Source organism: Zootermopsis nevadensis, unplaced genomic scaffold (genome assembly GCF_977971745.1).
Source record: "Zootermopsis nevadensis isolate Lab colony 2312 unplaced genomic scaffold, Znev_1.0 Znev_ptg000208l, whole genome shotgun sequence".
Lineage (NCBI taxonomy): Eukaryota > Metazoa > Arthropoda > Insecta > Blattodea > Termopsidae > Zootermopsis > Zootermopsis nevadensis.
In genome coordinates, this window is record NW_028259339.1 from 71964 (window position 1) to 94064 (window position 22101).

The 22101-nt window shown below is 36.9% G+C and overlaps 1 protein-coding gene, 2 long non-coding RNA genes and 1 pseudogene across 5 annotated transcripts in view; 2 read left to right on the forward strand and 2 right to left on the reverse strand.

Moving 5' to 3' along the window:
- Positions 1–9429, forward strand: part of LOC147870720 (uncharacterized) — a 65524-nt gene extending 56095 nt beyond the window's left edge. The window contains exon 2 of the long non-coding RNA XR_015533219.1: positions 9386–9429. This is a non-coding gene — a long non-coding RNA (uncharacterized LOC147870720). The remainder of the gene's footprint in view (positions 1–9385) is intronic.
- Positions 1414–9314, reverse strand: LOC147870723 (fizzy-related protein homolog; annotated as a pseudogene).
- LOC147870724 (uncharacterized) lies at positions 9174–20568 on the reverse strand. 3 transcript variants are annotated; one of them, XR_015533218.1, is made up of 8 exons: positions 20451–20568; positions 19043–19098; positions 16269–16428; positions 15072–15169; positions 14037–14227; positions 13248–13403; positions 9386–9564; positions 9174–9289 (listed from the first exon to the last, which is right to left on the reverse strand). XR_015533218.1 is itself a non-coding variant. In XM_087342105.1 (7 exons), the coding sequence occupies exons 1-7, from the start codon at positions 20501–20503 to the stop codon at positions 9463–9465; spliced, it is 816 nt and encodes a 271-aa protein (XP_087198231.1). In that variant the 5' UTR covers positions 20504–20568; the 3' UTR covers positions 9174–9462. The 3 variants fall into 3 exon arrangements, 2 of the variants coding, with proteins under 2 accessions (XP_087198231.1, XP_087198232.1); XM_087342105.1 differs by having other exon boundaries at positions 9174–9564; XM_087342106.1 differs by lacking the exons at positions 9174–9289; positions 9386–9564 and adding an exon at positions 10309–10519.
- LOC147870725 (uncharacterized) lies at positions 16426–21847 on the forward strand. Its single transcript, XR_015533221.1, has 3 exons — positions 16426–16645; positions 20432–20579; positions 21514–21847. It is a non-coding gene; the product is annotated as an uncharacterized LOC147870725 (long non-coding RNA).
- Positions 21848–22101: the final 254 nt, after the last annotated feature.

Sequence of the window (22101 nt, forward strand, 5' to 3'; positions counted from 1 at the left end):
CCATAAAAGGACTAGCATATTTATACGGGTCTAATTTTTTAACTAGCTGAGCGTGCTGTCAGCCTCTCAAAAAGAATGCTCCATGCAGTACAAATTTTTGTGCACATCTTCATCTCTATTTTCCATTAGGTTTCCTTGACAAGTTTCTCTGTGTATTCAAAATGTGGCAAAAGAAATCAAGCATCTCAAATGTGACCATGAAGTCCCTCTGTGAATTCATGCTGCCTTCTGTCCGAAAACGATCACTAAGCGATCTCTATCCCCCCCCCCCCTCTTGCCACATTCCCAAGTTTGGCATTCCTGACCTGCAGCATAATTAATTTAAGTAGCCATGGGATCCGCCAACGTAAAGCACTTATGTGAAGTGAATCTATCTTTCATCTACTGCGTGCACAGGGAAAATTTTGAGTGCCTTCACAGTTTATAGCATGCAGTCCCCCACAACCTGTTAATTCTCGTGGGATGCTCTTCTTTCAAGTGCTTAGAATGAAAACACATTGAGCATTAACAGACTAAGAGCCAGTTGACAGTCTGACTGCATGCAGCCTTTGTAATAACACTGCAACTGCGCTCTCTCATTCAAAAATGAGGTATGGGATGAATGAGACAAGAAAGAAAGGATTGAAGAAAGTAAGAAAGGACTCCAGCTCGTGTATTAAATAAAAGCTGATGTTGTAATTAAGAGTCTATAATAATGGAACAGTGTACCAAAGAATTCTAAGGCAATGAAAATTGATTTTTACATGCTGTGTTATATTCATCTCATTTTTATCCTCATAATCATCAACCAGAAATTAGTTCTTGGGCATGTTGTGATTCAGAAGCAACCTTCAACTATGTGACTGCAGGCCTATATTCATAAATTATTTTAGTTATCTTACTGTGCGGGTGTTGACAGAGGTTGAAGGTGCTGTTGCCATGAAAATGTTGAGTGTCTGCCAGTGACATAAAGGACTCCAGGAGAGTAAGGTGAAGACAAATTTTGTTCCTTTTCCCTTCTCTTTCGATCGCAGGAGAACTGTTCACTTTGATTTTGTTGAAAGTTACGCATCGTGACAATGACCTTGGTAATGATGCACTTGCTGTCTACGAGTTTTAGGCCAGAAATTGATGTTGAAACTGGACCATCTACCAGATTCACCACATCTGGCTATGCCAAAAACTGAACACTCATTTGAGGGGCCACAGAATTTCAGGGACATGCAATGGCCACCCTGAAAAGCATTCCTAAAGAGGAGTTACAGAAACGTTTCCAGCAGAGGATAAACCGCTTCACAAAGTGTATTGGTATGCAGGAAGACTGCTTCAAACATAACAGCAACCATTATTTGGCAAGTAATTAAACACAGCTTTTATGGGGCATTTCAGGGATGTAATTGTCACATCTCGTGAAACAAACATATATGTCATATGTTGAAGTTTGAAAAATGGAAATTTATTCTGAACTTCACAGGAAAAAATCTGTACCTCAGAGGATAGCCATTCCATTCTGTTATTCCAAAGATATTTGAGACTATTTTATTGGATCATAAAGTGGTGATTTCAGAGAATAAAGTTAATGCCATGCACTACTAAAAAACCTCATTCTAAGGGTTTTCAGACAGGTAACAAAAGAGGCTTATATTTCAGTGATGACAGCTTACTCTAAGGTAGAAAATTAATTAAACTGTAAACTCATTAACTCACACAACAGCAGAAGAACATTAAATATTGCAAATTAAATTATAATAACTGCAAGAACTAAACAGTTATTCCAATTAATTTCCGTACAAAGCAAGAAGTTAATGAGTAAATTATTAACTTTTCAACTTTACCTGGTGTGGCCAAGAATTTCATTTATGAGACAGAATGCACACTTTCAAAGTGCAGAATAACAAACATTACACTGGCACCAAATGTGACCAGTAAACAACACCGTTTACAATTGTGAAAACAAACATATATTTAAGCCATGAATGCACGACATAAAGGATTCACATTCCTATCAACAGGTGCATTTTTACATCATTTTATGTAGGTCTAATATGAAATCACATTAAACAGTTTGCCCTTATGAGTCCCATGTAAGTTAAAACCCACCCACAAGCATGTGATGGATATGTTCTAATTGTGACCACCTCATTTCCTGGCAGTTTGCTTCCTGCAGCTGCACTGGCAAGTGTCACAGTGGATTCCACATTTAGTGAGACACACTGTATGAGACCACAGACAAGATGATGGAATAATGTGCCTGATAATTGCTACAATACATACACTCCATGTACAGCAGGTATGGGTGGTTGATAATGGCCCTTTATCACTTCAAATGAGGATTTGTCTGAGAAATAAACGAATAATAAAAGACAAAAGTGAAAGGAAACAATGAAGAATTGTAAGGTAAGATCCTTATTTCCTTTTCCTTCTTCAAACATTAGTACTCTACTAATTTTTTTAATATATATACATATATATATATATATATAAAGAACAAAAAGCTGATTACTTATCAAAAGAATTATGAATCTTGTACTTCTTTCTGGGTACGTGGCATTAAAAGAGTGAAGATGAGTCTTATATATAACAATATATTTAAAATTAAAAATACAACACAATTTAATGAAAAAACAATCATATACAGGTTGAGTCAAAAGTATGTTTACAAACTGTGTGTGTGTATTAATGGATCAAAAATAGGAAAGAATGTTTCTATGAACATGTGGCCGCAAATGCTTATTTTTCAAAATAATAGCCATAAATAAGTCTTGATGTATGCCTTTATTGCCAAAGATAAGGACAGGGATGTTTCTTTGTAACAGATGCTCAAAGGTTGCTCCTCCATTCTCCACACATGCCCGAGCACGATGTACACAAGGTTGACGGATTCATTCATACGCAACAGGGTTTCCTCGAATCATCAGGCATGCATTCTGCCAGTACAATCATATAAAGTTTGTAAACATACTTTTGACTCACTCTGTATATATACACATACATATATATAAAAAGGCTAAATAGCTGATTACTTATAAAGAGATTTAAGAACCATGTACTTCTGGGTATATGGCATTAAAGAGTAAACATGAGTCTTATCTAACCATATATTTGAAAATAAAAAATCAACACAATTAATTTGAAAAAACAAATATAACAAAACTAATTTGAACATAACAATCAAATATAACAAAACAATCAGATTCTTCACCGGATGGCGGTGAGGAGGTCTAGGACTGATTTCTTCTCCTGAAACAAGAGATGAAAATCACATCAAACATTTTTATAAATGTCTACAAATGTAACCTTAAAAAATGTTAACATTACAAGATACAAGTTTCCCCCTCCCAATGAATAAGTTAAACATCTTACCTTCCGTGAACGATCTTTACTGAACACTTTCCAGAATCGCAGAGTCTCATCCCCAGCGCCAGTTACAATATCTTCTCTGTCTGGAGACATAGTGAGATTTGCAACCCGTGACATGTATGGATATTTCCAAATGTGTGTGTTGTATTTGGAGTCACTGTGGGTGCTAACCTACAACAAACAATTAAATTTCCATAAAACATAGAATCAAAAGTAATGTAGTGAATTATGAATGTAGAGAATTGAATGTAGTTAGAAGTAAGTATAGTAGACCTTTGCATGTAGGAATCTATTGATTCATTTCCTGTCTAGAGTAAAGCAGCAAGGCTAGTTCACCTTATTCTCAGGATATGAAAAAATGCAGACGTAGCCATTAGGAGTCAGCAAAATAATGTGGGAAAACGCTAACGGAAAGGTTGTGAAAGGAAGTTGAAGTGAGATCTAGAGCAGATGGGCCGAAACTTCGAAGATAGCAGGAGGTTACTAGAATCAAGATGGGCAAGGTGCAGCTGATTGGACTACTTCTAACAGGTAAGCGCTGAGGAGACGTATTCAAGTTTAGTACGGGTGGATGAATAAATATTCAAAATTTCATAACTAGAATATACTAAGGATAAAGTGAATTAGCCTAAATTAAGAAGGTAATGTTTTAAATTAAATGTAAAGTTTATGTAGAACTTAGTGTTAGAAATAAATGTGATAGTCTTATGAAACAAGTTGTAGCCTCATGGACGTATTATCTATCATATTAGCTGAGCATGTTTAAGCTGACACCAGCATCCTTGGGAACTTGCCTTGCTCCATGCCAAGCCACACTACCACATTAGTAAGACTAATCCACACCAATTTATACAAAGTAGAACGTTACAGTAACAATCTGGAATAACATCCATACCAAATTCCTTGAAAATTTGTCAGCCATTCTCATTAACAGGTAATGATGCAAACAATGACATCATCAGTTAATGCACAGGATAATGGATATTGGTATCACTGTAGATCGTAATCCAGCTACCTCACAACTTGTACCATGTCATGTTGGTATTACAGATTGCAGAGTACAATTATGGAGTAGCCTCAAACAGAGTACTTTACATGCCAAACGTCTATTGTTGTAAGTGTATGGTAGTACAAAGAAAACTTATCAGGTCCTCTGCACGGACTCAAACATGCCTAGGAAACACGCATTGGTACATCGCGCACACCAAAGGTATTCTAAAAAGTAAAAAAAGTTTGTCCCACTATACGCCATGTAGGCGTTTTGGGGTGAGTGGAGGTATAGCTCCTCTCTTCCTTGACCTCAGCACTAGATGGGGGTGAGTGGTCAGCATCACGCCCCGGCCGGCTTTACCCCCGGTACCCATTATAGAGGAGGCTGGGTGGGCCCCAGAGCCGGTCTGGACGCAGAGGCTAGAGGAAAAATCCTCTGCCCCCGTCAGGGATCGAACCCCGGTCGTCCAGCCCGTAGCTAGTCACTATACTGACTGAGCTATCCCGAAAGGTATTCTAGGAAAAGGAAAATTCAGCTCTTCATCATTTAAATGTTCCTGGTTTACAATGTCTCTGCTAACTCTGGGCAGGTCTGAGGCAACCACAGGGCAGATTCCATACCGCAACCAAAACGGTGATTAGTAAGAGGGTCCCTAAAGTTTACTGAGTGTTCTGAACCACAGTGGGGGGTACGGTACACTTCATTTCCCAAGAATTTATTTTTGGAAAATTTTAAGACATCAGTTCATAAGCAAAATCTGAGAGATGTGGATGAATGAAAACCCTGTTAATTCCTCTGTAAACGACAAGTATTAACCTAATGAAAACTTATTCGATGTAAAGCTGGCCCTTTTACACTGCCAACACAGGGTGAAGGCAAGGAACCGTCCCAAGTGGAGACGACTTCGCAGTTATAATTTTATGGTTACATTAAGTGCAATCTTCATCAAAGTACAAATGTACAGATTTTATAAATTATGCCTGAGGCAAATGGCATTTCAAAATTATTTTTGCGGTGCCCGAATTTATAACTTGTGTTGGGCAAGGCCGTGGTCTAGGCAACACGGAGTTTTCCTCCGTGGCATCCCAACAATTACTCCATTCACACACAGAAGAAGGCAATGGAAAACCACTTCTGGATCATCTGCCAAGAACGTATATGAACAGGTCCCAGTCCGAGAAAAGGATGGAAGGATCCTGTTCATATGGACCTGTCGTCAGACAGAACACTAAATAATATATAAAATGTTAAGGTGAACACAATATATATTTAAATTTAATCTTCTATTTTACAAATACTTCACTATCCGAAGAAAAAAAAATAATAATAATAATATATCTTACTTCTATCAACAATATCGTTCCAAGTACAAATTGCAGATCACATCGACATGCAAAGAACTTGCCAGTTCAGAGGAATGTTTAGACCAGACAGGATTACAGACTTGAGATCCAGTGTTCACACACTGCTTTGGTTGTCCTGTGAGTGTGTTCCAGAAACGAATACACTGATCAGCTGAGCCTCCACCGCTAGCCAAGAGTCCACGTTGGTGCGGGGACCAGGCAATAGCTGAAAAAAAAAAAATGTATTTCTGTATATTAAGAATTGTGTCCAAATCATCAGTTTGATACATCATGCTGCATAGAATATTAAAATAAAGAAAGAGAATGAAGGAGGCAGAGATGAGAAATGTGAAGAAATTTACTTTGCAAATTATAAATGCTGCGCAGAACAGTGAAATCAATGACATCCAAAGAATATGAGCACCATATTGGAGAAACCATGAACTTGTATCAGTTATATTACGCTCTTCTCAATTTTCCATTCCAGCACTCAATTACGAATCATGTGAAGCAGCAAATACTATACACAGTACAGGGAAATGAAATGCATTTAGATAAAAAAATTTGGGCGGGGGGAGGGGGGGAGATGACATGGAGTTTTTCAATTAATGCTCAAGGCATGGTATAATGGCATTAAACAAAATTTGCTCCTATTGTTTTCAATCAATCCCTTCCACGATCAATATCTTTTTGAGAATATGAACCAAAACATAACATTCTTTTTATTTCACATTTGGAATATATCCACAAAAATGGTGTCATAAATAAATGTGATTTACGGGCAATGATTGGAACCGATTCTTCCAGCACTTATGGTTTTAAGTGCATGATTTTTCCTGCATCAAAGACTGCACAAACACGTGACAATATAATAACAATATTTATTCACTTCATAGAATCTTATTTTAATCCGTCACAAATGCGGATGATAAACACAATGATTCCTACCTTTCACTGCTGCCAAATGCTGAGTGTAAGTCTGCACAGGTGAATCCAAATGGAGATTCCAAATATTGAGGCGATTGTCATTGCCACCGGATGCCAGGCTCTGCTTGTCTGGAGACCACTTCAAGCTGCAAACCTTTAAACAATGTATATTTATAGTAATTGAAATTGATGACAATAATTTAAAACATATTTTTCAGCTCTAACTATAATAACAATATTAGATGTGAGGTTCTGACCGTGGTGAAGATGTTGATGCTGTTCTTCTGGGTCATGATGCGATGCGGAGATGAAATGTCTTTATCTTCAGAGCTCAAGATGGAGACTGTATGTATGTGTCTCCAAAACTCTGGTATCTATGTCAGTCCACATGGTTTAACAATCCAGAAAAATATTACATCTGTTTTGCAGTAATAACACTTAAATGATTTCCTACTTACCTCTTGTCGATGGCCAAGCAACCTTCTCTCTGGCACAAGACTAGGAGTTCTCACATCACATTGTAAGATAAGTCCATCCCGACTTCCTGACGACACAACATCACCATTCCAAGCAAGCGATCCAACTCTGTCTGGATGGGTCAGCAGCTCATTAACTTGGGAATTTATAGCAACGTCCCAGACCTGCATGTAGCCATGATGTGTGCCAACAGCTATCCCTACAAATGCAAAACACCAGGTCATTATTGTGTCCACTAATTAAAGCAAGTCCTAAATTATATCAGAGGTGATGATGCGTTATCTGTTCGGTAACATTTCCTGGTCAGAACATGCATATCCTTATCTACTATCTACAGCACTTGCAGAATATGGCAATAATTTTTCATTTATACATAATCATGACACCATGGTATATCAAAACACAGACAAATACATTTTGGCTCATAGGTCTTTATGGCTGGAACAGCCTACATAAACAAGGCCTTCACAACTGGCCCCATCCTATAACCAACTTGACTGTGCATAAGTGCATTGTTTGCAAAAATTATGGTAAACATTAAACAACTGACATGTCAATGCATAGTGATAATTTTCCTATACAATTAATAATGCATATATGCATAACAAATACTTTAAAGAATAACAACAAACACAGAAATAACCAAATTCATATTTAACAGAAATAATTTTCAACAATCTGAGTAAAAACAGTCTGGCCAATACTTACGCGCTCATTCCATGCAACTGATATCACAGAGTTGCCATTTCCAGACACATACTTTAATACAGCATCCACAGCAAAGATAGACGCAACTTCCCAATCCCACACTTAACACATTCTCTTAAGACCAATCAATAAGAATGAGGTAGAGGTCATCTTGAAGCTCAGGGGCATCCAACACCTTCAAGAAAAAGACATAACCTTCAATAAATATGGACAAATATTAAAGTACAAAATATGAAACTCACAATGATTAATATAAAGAAGAAGAAAATTAACTATTTCATAATAAACATTCTATCATTGTCTCGTGGCTTGTGTTGGCAGAACAGCTGATCATGGAGTGACAACAGCCACGTCAGCCAATTCAGATTTCATCAGAGACGGGGGAGAATCAGACACTGAGACGGAATGTGGAGTGAGCAGAGATACTTCATTTGTGGATTTTTCAAGATTAAAACTAATACAAAATATGACTAACCTTGAAGGGTATTCTTCATATTTTCCTCCTTCACTTTCTCGGTGCACTAAGCAACTTCTGGCTTTGTGCACTAAGTGGTGACAAGGAAAATATATTTGATCCTGGAATGGACGCTCTTCTCTCATCACATTGGTCTCTAAGATCTTGAATGTTGGCGCCAAGAAGTTCGTTTTTCAGCAGACATGCGTATGCCAATCTCCCACTCCCTCTGTCACCATTTTCACGAGCCTCTTTCGTAGTAAATCCATTCTGGCCAGACTCCTATATTTAAAAACAGACATAAATTTCATTGACATTTCTACAACTGGCTTACATAAAGAGAAATTCATAAAGCTTATAGACAACTTCATGCAAAAGACCTGATGGGAAGTACATCACAAATAGTAGTTTTAAATGATGGCATGATACACTCACTCCAGGTCCAAAGAAAAAAAAAAGTAAATTAATTACCGGGACATACAGCACTTCTTATGTCCTCAATTTCATAATCTGTTATTGTTTTTGTACAGTGCAATTGTAGTCAATTAAGATGAAACCAATTTTTGTGGATAAAGGTTCATTTACATATCTGATAAAGTATTGTCATGAACACAAATTGATTTCATCCTGAGCACAGCATACTCACTTCATCTATCCACTACTCTTATAAAATCACAAAAATCATAACTTAATGAAAAACACTTACTGTGTTCATGAGAAACTTGATGCGCCAACTCTTGCCAGCACGCGGCTCAATAAAGCGATCTCCTGACTGCAAGTAAGGACAAGATGTCGGTAACATTGCAGTTTGAAGTACAAAACAAGTAACGCACTCCTTCCCAACTTAAGAATTTCAACTGCAGACAGGAAACAACAGTTAATGACAAAAGAGAATCAGCAAGGCACAGAGCACATACTAACCTGAAACACCGACTCCTGTCATCCATGCAGAATCTCCAAATTACACAAATATATAGAGGTGGCGGTAGATGGACTTGCTCTCCTCCTTCCCTACTCCAGACCTTCTCCCACCACCTTCCAACCCACATGGTCCTCCTCCAAGACCTGCATCCATCTCTTCCTCGGCCTTCGACGTCTCCTCCTTCCCTACTCCACAGCTTCTCCCACCACCTTCCAACACGCAAGGTCCTCAGGTCCTCCTCCAAGTTCTGCATCCATCTCTTCCTCCGCCTTCGACGTCTCCTCCTTCCCTCCAGTCTTCCCTACTCCACAGCTTCTCCCACCACCTTCCAACACACATGGTCCTCGAAACAAGTGCTTTTGATGATCAGACTATTCTTTAGCCTCTTCCGTGGGTGCATAAGCTGAAACAAAAGACAAGTTTCTGAAGAGTCCTTTGAGCCTTATCTTGCATATTCTGTCTCCTAAAGGCTCAAAACCTAAATAGCTTCGTTTTTATCCACCCTGCCATGTCCATTCCACCTCACCTCCTCCAATGCCACCATGTCCATCCCATACTTCAGCACCTCCATCATTTTTCCTACCTTCATCATGGTTCTAACATTCCATGTGGCCATGGTCAATGTCGCAGTTTGCTTCTGAGTCCGTGAACGTTTGCCAGGTCCATTACCAAATGATCCATCCATCCGAGGCTCTTTTGAGAGTATCCTAACAATATTTGTTTTCCGGGGTGGGGTTGTTAACCCCAAGCCCAACCCCCAACCTGGAGGACCAGGGTATCACTCTTAGTCTGGCTCATCGAATTAGACCTGTCCAGAATGGGTGACCCTACCAGGAGCTGAAGCTCTGGCCGGCATAGCCCTAAGGGTCATTTGAGCACGCAAGCCTCCTCACCCAGCAAAATTTATTTGCCTTCGACAAGGTGGTGATACCTTCAGGAGGAAACAATTTAACTATTTAATAAAACTAATCCATTTAACAAACCACAAATAATTAAACTATTTAACAAAATCTTAACAATTAAGTTATTTAACAAAATACTAAACAATTTAAAAATACTAAACTATTTACTAAAACAATTTAACAAAAAAAATTTCAACTAATTTCCTAAAAACAATATAAGTACTGAATTGAAAACAATTTAACTATTCAATAAAACTAATCTATTTAACAAGCCACAAATAATTAAACTATTTAACAAAATCTTAACAATTAAGTTATTTAACAATTTAACTATTTAAAAATACTAAACTATTTACTAAAACAATTTAACTATTTATGTAAATGACTATTCTATACTGGTATGGACTTGAGATCTTCCAGAATCGAAGCATATAGATCTTCGTCCATTTCTGGGATCTGGAAAGGAAATAAACATTGGAATCAAAAAATGAACTGGAATAATGGGGAACAAGTATGGAAACACATGCGGCGAATATCTCGTGGAAGGCGATCTCTATGGCTGTGGTCACAGTGGCACTGACATCGGTCGTTTCGGCCGAACTCGCCCGATCTTTTCAAACCAGTTGGAAGGCACGTGCGTGGTCTCAGTGCAACCGATCTCATCGGCCGATTATAGCAGATGTCGGACGGTGATCGGGCGAATTCAAATCAGTTTGTTTTTTTCGGCCGATGTATGATTCATGTGAGAGATACAAAGATGGACTGTGAAAAATTGATAAGTTTGGTGCAGGAAAGAAGAAGTTTGTGGGATCCGCGATGTGGTCAGTATCATAATAGAGATGTAGCTCGGAAGCTGTGGATTGAGATCGCCACTTCATTGGAAACTACAAGTAAGTATTGAAATTATTAACATACACAGATATACAACCATCACACATTATAATTAATTATTAATTCAACCATCACGCAGTGTGTTAACAATTGAATTGTCATTTCTGAAATAATTAACGTAACCAACAAAGTTTTAAGGTACATTTGTGACAAGAAAATATTGTTGAAATGCATTGCGAATTTCATAAGCTCTCCGTGATGACCGATTGAAACGTCTTGTAGAGTTGGCCTGGTCACTATCATTGTTTTCATGGGTTGCGTTGGTATCTGATAATACAGACTCACTTATTCCTTATGTATCGATTACGATATTGTGCAATAAGCAAACGCACTTGACAACAGTATCAACGTGACTTCAATGTAATTGTAGTTCCGTCTTGAGGCATCTCCATTTGCTTACTAAGATTCCGAAGGCACATTCGATTGAGCGTCTAACTCTACTCGGGCGATAATTAAAAATCTCAGTTTCGTGGTCATTATTGTTCCCAGTAGGATACGGTCTCATCAAATATTCCTTTAATGGATATCCTTGATCACCAAGCAATACATGAGGCACACTAACATTTGTTCCTGGCAGTGGTTTATTGGGTGGTACGTTGAATGAATTATTTTCCAAATGATGATAGACACCAGTTTCCATGAAAACACCACTATCGCTCCTTCTTACATATGCTCCTACATCCACGGTTATAAATTTATATTTAGCGTCTGCGATGCCTTGAAGATGGATGGAGACATTTTTTTTTTGTAGTTATAAAACATGGAGCCAGATTTAGGGGGACATTTTATGCGGATGTGTTTCCCGTCAATGCTTCCTACACAATCAGGAAAATTCCACAAACGCTCATAATCACTTGCAATCTACTATAGAAATTTGTGATTAGTCGTTGTCGTCAACCAATTTGTCGTCAAAAAATGATGTCATCAAAAATATCACCTTATATTTGTTTACTCGGCATTGTTGTGGAACACAACAATGCCGAGTAAACAAATAACGCTTCACTACCAAGCCAGTCGCATTATCACTGCTCCAGAAGCAGCACGTCGCATTATTAAAAATTGACCGACATCTGGCCTAAAACATCAGAAAAGTGAAAGAAGAAGTTATCAAGTATTTGAAGTACCAACTCTAACAACTCCTACAAGGTAAACTGATACTTATTCAATATATTACGATTACGAAAGTATTATGAAAACTGACTTTTGATCGATTTTAAGACAAAGATTTGCAGGGGTGGCTCTGGACGTAAAAAGTTGACTGAACAAGAACTGTTGGCCTCTGAACAGGGACGTAAAGAAGTACAACATCAGACCTATTTAAGAAATAAAGAAAAGCGAAAGAAGACTTACATTGATAAACGACACCATATTAACGACACACATAGAAAAACAGACGAAGATTTGCAAGGGTGGGATTGGACGTAGAAAGTTGACTGACCAAGAAGAGTTGGCCTCTGAATAGGGACGCAAAAACTTAAACATCAGACATATTTAACAAATAAAGAAAAGCGAAGGAAGACTTACATTGATCAACGTAGAAAAACTTATTCAACAAGAACAGAAGAGCAGGAGGAAACAAACGAAGACTTGCAAGGGTGGGGTTGGACGTAGATCCAGGCAATACTTTTAAATGAGAGGCACGTCAGTAATTGTGTGGTGGGCATTTTCTGTGGCAATAATTAACTGTGAGTGTGTAATTAGTTCTGTGTGATAATTAGGCAAGTACTGGCTTATACCTCACGCCTTGCCAGGTTCTTTTATTCTATAATACGTATTTCTAGATGTGGATACAAAGATTTTAAACGAGTTTAATTTGGCTAAAAATAGGTTCTTGAATCTGCTCAAAAATGTGCAGTGGCGTTGCACTTATATTTTCTTCTGTGTTTCACTTTACTAAATGTTCAGGGAAAGTTATCTTACATCCCAAATAATTCTGCTGGATAAATGTTCCTTGAGTCCTTTGAGATTGCCACCAAACAATTCAAAATCCCAGTTCGTCAATTTGTAATTTTTGTTTTCAACAGGGACATTGAAAGTGAAAGTACATATTGAAATGAAGCTCAAAAGGACCATTTTAAAGCCAATTCTATTAACAATCACACATAATTAAAAATACACCTACAAAATCATCATGTGCTCGAATGTTCAGATATTTCTTAACTGTATAGTTAAATTGCCATTTTGAATTTTCTCTTAAACACATTTTACTACACCATTTACATAGATTAGTGCTTTCAGAAATTTATGTTGGGCCCAAATAATTGTTGTAATCAAAAGGAGAGTTGACACTAACCTCATCGTCAATAAACTGTTGGATTTCAGCATTCTCACTGGCGTCCAAAAATTCTGCCAAACCAAAGTCGTCATCAAATGGCACAGGAACATTTTCGTCGTCGGCCACTCTGTCTCCTGCGCATGACGGTTCGACATACATTGGTGGATTAATGGGCTGCAACGAATTAAACAAAATTCTTGTAACTTAAATTATTGATACAACATTCGATATAATAGTACGATGTCAGAAGACCCTGACAATAAAGAATCAGATGCACATTTATATCCAGAATGATAAAGTCTCATCCTTCATTGCAGTGAACGTGATGAATTTTATGCAGATGCACTCTTCCCAAATGGGATGTGATGAAAATGTGACAGAGGGTTTTGATGTAAACCCAACAGAAATGGTTAAGAGCAATAAATGTTTAATTACAGGTGATTTCAGTGCTCATGTAGGAAATGATGTAATTCTCGTAGGTCAAGTAAAATGGCGACCTGTGTATATTTAATGTCCATATAAATATAAACTACTTGTAACATGTCTTTCCTTTCAACGGCCAGTTTCTTTTTAAAATACAGAATTAATGTTTAAAACTTAGGGCAGAGTTTTAGGGATTTAAGTAGTGGAATCTGCTAAATAAATTCAACTGCGATGCGTTCTTACAAACAGGGGCAGACTTACTTTCCTACTCACCCCGATAATCCAGAGTTTACAGCAGTCATTTTTCACCTCTGACATTCCTCACTCCTTTGTTTTCCATGTGCAAGCGACAGATGTCAGGCAAGTGCAATGACGACGTCTTACCTTTGATGAAGTGACACATTCCCTGCCTGTTGTCTCTGCCCGTTGATGTTCACGGGCAGGCAGGATACGGGCTCTCCTGGTCTTCGCCCTGCTGACGCGTCGCTTCGCAGACTGGCGTCGCAACATTTTCTTCAGGGCCTTTGTGCGGAGAATCTTCTTTTCGCGGGCCACATTGGGGTTGTAGACATAATCTAAAAACCCAAAGAATGACATTCAGATTACAGCATTCCGTACACGGTTGTTTCTGATCCCGTCATTTGACATCAGAGAAGAAAAATCAGTGACATTCATAAATCATGTATTACAGAAGAACAGAAACAGTACAATGTATTTTGATCATATCTAATTGCAGAATTAAATGTTTAAGTTACTCCATTTTAATATTATAACATCTCGATGCGTTTCGATATCTGGGTTCTGTTGCCTTGACTCATAAACGTTTCGGAGAAACTGTCTCCAGCTTTCCTCAGCTTTCTCGTCGTCTAATATAAATATCTCCATTTCCCCGCATAGCACTACAGCCCTGAAGATTGTGAAAGTACCTTTCTCCGAAGCGTTGCATCTACTTATTCGCCATGAAAGCTCCTGATAATACAAAATTAATATTTCCATTACAAATATTAAAATGAAGCAAACATTAATAACACTTTACAGTCAGGTCTTCCGTGTTACGTACTGCCTCAGTATCGAGGTTGAAGTCTCTTCAACTGGTACACACCCACATGACTTTGAGGCTTTTACGGCGGTGGGAATGAGGATGATGATTATATTCTGGATTTTGGTGCAGTGTAGACGTAGCAGGAAAACAAAAAATACATAAGCCGTCTGTACCTTTGCTGATTATTACCACTCCAGCTATGATCAACTCAAATCATAAAGCATGTTACTGAAGAATAAATACTCAGCAACAGGTCAGTCAATCTCAAATATATCTGAATCAGTGATGTCTCTCAAAATTCTCGGGTACATTTTTTGGAAGTTTTCTGACGTATAAGAGAGCTGCTGCTTATTGACATTAAAAGAAAAATTACTTACCAGGATATTTCTTCCTATGTTCTTCATCCGCCTGGCGGGCCCGAGCAAAATACCCTTCCTTGTCCTTATTTTGAATAGTCCTCCACATACAGCCAAGTCTGCAAATAGAAAAAGTGAAACTTGTAAGAATACAGGCAGGTTGCAGGACGAACATCAAGGGTTGCAGCTGGGTAAAGGCAAAGGCAGTGGTGTTTGAGAGCGCTCAAAATGTTTCACTTGTTCTCGACGATCAGAACATTTTCAGTAAATGGAAATAAGATATCCAATTTCAAATTTCACCTCATGCATACTCTACCCAGTGTGCATTGTAGTGAAGGACGATGACATTGTGAAGCAGTTCAGGACGATTATTCCTAATTGCATGACGTAAGTTATTCTGCAGAGAGGACATTTCCGACACAGATTGGCAGGATTTGAAGAAGGTGAAGCTGATGGTATTCGCCGTCTTCCTCGTCGTTGGCAGTGAGTACTTGATACACTAGGACACTACTTTGAAGGTTGCGAGTCTTAATGTAAGAATTGTGATTTAACTCACACTGATTTTTTTAATCACAATTGAATTTTTCGAGGATTAAAGAACGAAAAAAGGTCATTCCGTAATGTGTCATTTTTTCTTGCCTACTATACCTACAACCATTCACACCTACCTGATCTGACTACGCCAATCGGAGGAGTATATCGTGCCCTTTCATATGTATATTTTGGACTTACTTCAATATAACGTGTTTGTCCCCAAAAAATTAGTTGACATGACTTTTTAAGTACACACATTGCTTACCTTAAATTAATTTAAAATACCTTAAAATATTTGTAATTACACCATAAAAACACAAAAATATTATATAGTTATACAGTGTAGGCCAGTCAATGTTGAACATAACATAAAGTCATAAAAACATGTACCTAATTTATATTTGTGTTATGTTGTCAATTATCTTCACTTTTTTAAATTGTTTCCCAAGTGACAGCATTATGGAAATAAAAAGTACAGTGGAATGCGATTCATGTAAAAGATTTTGTGATATAATGTCATCTTTCACCAAAAAAGGCACAAGCTAAATACGCTCATCAGAAACCTCAAATAATAGGTCTGCTGAATTTGAATGGCTTTGAAAACAATTTGTCTTTCACAAATGCTCTGCACATTAAATTATTAACAAATAATTGTCCTCAAGTACATTTTGTATAGAAACTTACCTCACACTAATGTGCTTATTTTTTTCCCCAGGATACAGGGCAGCCAGTGTCTTTCGCCAATCATTGGCGAAGACCAGGAAGGCGTTTGGGGGGCGCGTGATTTTCTGCGCCTGTCCTACGTGTCTCTTATCTTGGTCTGAATCTGTGATCTTAAAATTTCCTGAAAGAAAAGTGGAATCCATATATAACATAGTGTAAAACCTATAAGAATCAGAATATGGTCAACAGTATAATAGAACATGGCTGTCTCCAACGTACGTGGCCCTGCAGATCACTGAAGAGTTACAGACATACAAATCTTAAGTAATACAACATGCTGTGTTAACATATCTGAATGAGGTCTCACTAACATCCGTATAACAGAGAATATCTGAACTGTGAGTAAGAGACAAGAGTTTTGTGTTTCAAATGACTGGTCAGTTTCTGTATCCGTCAGCCGTAACGAATACATTTCCTAGTATTATTCCAGTAGTATTCAGGTAATAAAGCATGCATTGATGCACACAGTACTCAGAAAAAATTATTCCTTGGATGACATTTTACAGAAAAAGACCGATTTCCTCTTGCAGTCCTACTGACATAAATTTGAATAGTTTATTTTACAAGCTCCCTCAACTGCAGCCATTAAGTACTGCACCATATGAACATATTTCATAGGTCCTTTTTCACCACATATGACGCCTCCTCTGGTTGAAGATTGAGGAGGATGTGGCCCTCAAATATAAAAGTAGATGCAAATAAGCAGTCATAGGCAGCCAAAAATAGCGGCCCTTGACTTTATGCTGGATGGGAATTTATAATCTGTCACTGTAATGATCACACAGTGTTTTTACTCGGTGTTTCAAAACAATTAAGATTATTAGAATTGACTATATTTAATTCCACAGATCAGTTACAACCACCAGATGATTTTGTAGATGTAGAGAAACACTACAAGGTTCTTCTATGTCTTTAGTATATGCACCACAATGTACACAACAAATGGCTAGCGATATTGATTTTTCTCCCATGTGCTTTGTAGCATTGTTTCACAGACTAGAAGAGCCACACTCATTTGGCCTCGTAGCTCTGGCAAGGACTGGCATTGGTGGTCTGTAGATGCACACATTGATGACAAAGATGATTAATATATGACAATTCAGACACTATCCCACTGTAGTAATATCTGTGTCTAAATTAGGCCAACTTAATATTAGGTAATAATAATAGGTAATGAAATATTAAAGAAACAGTTGATGGTGTCACAACAGAATTTTTACAAAATTAAATGTTTTCTAGTAATGCCCATTTATAGTATTGTTTAAAGAACAGAACCTAATGGATGTTGGTGTGAGCTCATCATCTTATCATAAGATTTTTTGAATGTATTTTGCCTCATTCTGTCCAAAAATTGATAGTACTGACAATGGTAGAGATGAGAAATGCACAAATACATGCAATTTTAGTTGTAAACCTTAAGGAAAGTGACCTCGTGGAAGTGGGAGAATAATGAAAATGATATGTAAATAGTATTATTGAATTTCTCTGGCTCACGTTACCGTCCAGGGGTGGGCTGTTGGTAAACGGCAACAAACATTTTGATTCCATAAGAGCAACTGTTCCTGATTTATAAGAAAGCTTTTCAAGAGTTGTGTAACTAAAATACGTTGAATGCACACATTTACAAATTTTGAATAGACACAATTTTTATATTTCAGTATTTTCTGTCTATCTGATAAGTTATTTCCATAAAGCAACTAACTTATTAGCTTTGGTGTATCTGATGCAAGTAACAGTGTCCCAACAACAGTACTTGCTAATTTTTCCTTCCATCCAACTTGTTTTCGTTTCTTGGTAGAAATTTCACCTAAGAGATGAGTGAAATTTTATGTAGTTACTTGTGGATCAACCCCTCTGTCAAAAGTCTTATGATAGTCATAAATGATACTTTTATTATACTAATGCAATCTCAACTTATTTTAATTTAAGGTCACATTATGGAGGTAGGAGTCCCAAAATATTTAGGGAATAGGCTTATGTATATAGAATGAGAAAAAACAAACAGATCTACAAGTCGCATACCTTGAATAAATTAAACCACTTTAATGCAATCTCCTTCTGAGTTCATCTGCCCATAATATTTACAGTATCATTAAGTCTTCTGGTGAAAGATGGCAAATTAAGAAAGAATGAAAAAATTAAATTGTCATTATGGGCTCAAATTCACAATAACACTTGAATTAAATCTTAAGCTGACCACACAGAGCATGTTCACTTTATTGTAAAGCTGCCTTTTAACGTGACCAACCACTAATGTTGTAAAACTGCTTTCTCATGAATTTTCATAAGGAACAGTTGAATGGATTTCCATCAAATTGGATATTAGGGATTTTTCAAGTTTTCTGCACATTAAACTTCTTGTAAAAAATTGGCAAATATGGATATTTTACAGGATTGAAATTGTTTCTCAGGCAAGATGTTGAACATAAATTGCCAAGTAGATATTCATTGATGCAAGAATGTTATTAGCAGTAGTTGTAGAGATAAATGGACCACAAGGTTGTCTCGTGCTGTCATTTTATAACTTGGAAACCAATGGAGTAATTTTGATGACCTTTTGTACTGAAGGCACTTGTACAAATTTGCCAAACAATCCAACATGTCCTAAAGAGGAGCCCAAATAATAAAACATTTTCAATAATTGCTGTTTATACGACAGCAAAGTTAAAATATAACAATGACAGCAGAGCAAACACATCATAATCTTTACTTTCTTGGGAGGAGAGAGGTCTTACCTTCATCATCCAGGACACTGTTGATAAAGTCATCTAAGTCTTCCATTGTCGCAGTACTAGAACACACAGAGAGAACAGAATCAGCGATTAAATTCAGCCAACATACTTCTGTCTGTATTTAAAAAAATGACACTTTTGTGAAACTTAGCACCAAATTAACAGACAATTATTATCTTTGTATCACATGTTAAGGGTAAATAGACCATATGTAATGAAACTAGTGTTAATGGTAATCCATTAGTTCAGTTTGCCTAAATGAATAACTTAATGGTTATAAGTACCTGGTTTTACTGTAAGTTTATTTACAAAGGTACCTGCAAATCACCAGGTCAGGATGGTATTAACCAAATTAATTAAATAGGTCATATTCTCGTGCCCTCTAGACAAGGGCTGAGTGATCTGAAGAACCCTTAAGTAAGAATGATGTAAATGCAGAAAGAAATAATGAAAATATTAAACATGCTGCACTGCACAGCCCTTGATGATCCTGCTTTAGAGGAAGTGCAATATTCAAATTACAAAAATAATAAGGCTTCAGGTGAAGACCCTGTTGCTGACAAATGAAGAAAACATGGAGGTCAAGTATTATTTGTTAGAATATATAAATTAATATTTACGATAACAGTCCCTGAAGGAATGCCATCAGAATAGATGGACGGTTTGATATGCCCAATTTTTAACAATGGGGACGAGTATCATTGTAATAATTATGTTAATTGTGACATACAAAATTCTGTTACATATTATTCTTTGAAGACTTATTACATACATCAATGAGATAAGAGGGGTGGATGTGGATTTTGACCAATGCATCATGACCAAATACTTGTGATGAGGCAAGCAATGGGAGTGACGTTCGTTTTACAAATACGAATATTATTGGTGTTACAAGCATATAAGTTAATCCCTCTCCAAATAATGAGTCAGGCAATAAGGCTATACTATACTTTGATGTAAATTATATAGAATAATTTCTTGCATTTCAACACTGCATAAATTACATAAATATATAATGTATTTTACAGGCCTACTATGTGCTTTAATTTACTGCTCAAATACTTTCATTAACGTTGATGTTAATTTGCATTAATGCGGACGATATGGTAGGATACGATTACCTTATATTTGGTTTTACGTATTATAAGACGGAATACATTTCACATGTTTTCAGCTAATATTAAATGTCTCTTTAAATTATAATTATTGTGATGTTAAAATTTAAAACAACATTGACATCATCTTTAATGTCCATGCACTTAACATGTTTGGTATTTGCATCTAACACTAAACCTTCCATTTTCACTCATCAATTTATTATCCAGCTATAACTGGATGATGGATGTTACCGTAATAAGGCGAATTATGCTTAAAATGACAACTATTTTCCAGAAAATCAAACAACACTCACCAGTCCTTGTAGCAAGATGTTCCGGCCGTTTGCATTTGAATGTATTGGCACATCACACCAATCACAGCGATGCTCAATCATCCAATAAGAGTCGAGTACTAATAAAAAGCAGGATTTAAACTAATCTTGGTAATTAATTTATATAAAATATATTTTAAGTTAATAATAGATGTCTCCTTAAATTCGAAATTTTGTGATAATAAAATTTAAAACAACAATTACGTAATCTTTAATATCCACGTTGTTACTACTAAATATTATAATGCGGTAGCGGATGCACTCTATGGAGTACTCTAATTACTATAAGCAGAGGAGAGCACTTACTTGCTCGTTGCGCCATCTTTCGCGAATTGATGAACTTCTTCCGGTTTTGGTAGTTCTATCAATCATTTGAATTGGCATTATGATCGGCTTTTCTCCCGGGTTCTTCAAAAGTGACGTTTTAGACTCCCACATTTCTGCGGTTGTATGTTGAGGAAGCAATGAAGGAAAACTGAAAGAGAAGTTCAGGACAGTAATAAAGGATCAAGGGGAGAGGATAGCAATGTTAAGGTTCACTGATGATATTGCCCTTTTGGCTGAAAAGAAAGAAATAATAATCTACAGCACAATATGTGTGTATTCATTTTGTAGTGTGTTTCCAGGAGTCGCCATCTGACGGATGTCAGCTGTGTGTGTGTGTGTGTAGTGTAGAGTATTGTATTGGAGACTGTAATGTTGGACGTGTGTCCTTCAGACTGTGTCTCATGCGCAAGAAGACATCAAGAAATGTATACACACTTATTGTGTCCCAGAGTGCCAACAATTGTGCATGCCTCCATGTGAATAAATTTATAATATTGTGTTAATTGTCAGACCACAGATTGCAATTTTAAACTTACTTTTTAAATTCTTGTAATGAAAAATTCTAGACAATGGAAAGTTGCATACAACTCTGTTTCACAACAAAAAATGATTCCATAACGGCCTGGAGATGATGAGTGTATGAAATGCGCCCAGATTTAATTTTATATTGTTAATAATACAAAATATATTGTGTGCTGGAATCTTTGTTCTTTTACAGACTCAGTATTTGTTACAAATGGACTACTACAAGGTACATCTGATATGTATTGAATGTGGAAGTTTAAAATCTACAGTGACATTTATGCAGAATGCAGCAATTTCAAGCCGACATTTTGGAAAGGGATAGCATGAACAGATGTTTTTCATTTCTCTTTTTTCCACTCTCCCTTCATTAGACTCAAGAATCCTTCAGCTTTACAGAATTCTATTTAAAAATTTTCGTGTGAATATAAATCCATACATGTTTATCCCTGTTGACTAGTTGGCAAGGAAGGTGTGTAGGAATATCTGAACCTCTTCTGTAATTGTACAAAATAAAATCACAAACAGTCTTTTACCTTACAAATTATTAAGCCCATTATTATGCAGTTTTCACTATGCCCTATCCGTTTCTGTCCTAGGCCCAATTATCCTCATCAACGCCCTCTTCTCCTCAAAGTGAGAGACCATGGTTTTGCACCCATACAAACAACAGGTAAAATTACTGTTTTTTATATTAATCTTTATGTTCTTGGAAATCAAACAGGAAGACAAAATATTTTGAACTGAGAAGTAGCAAGCATTTCTGTAATCCAATCTCACTTCT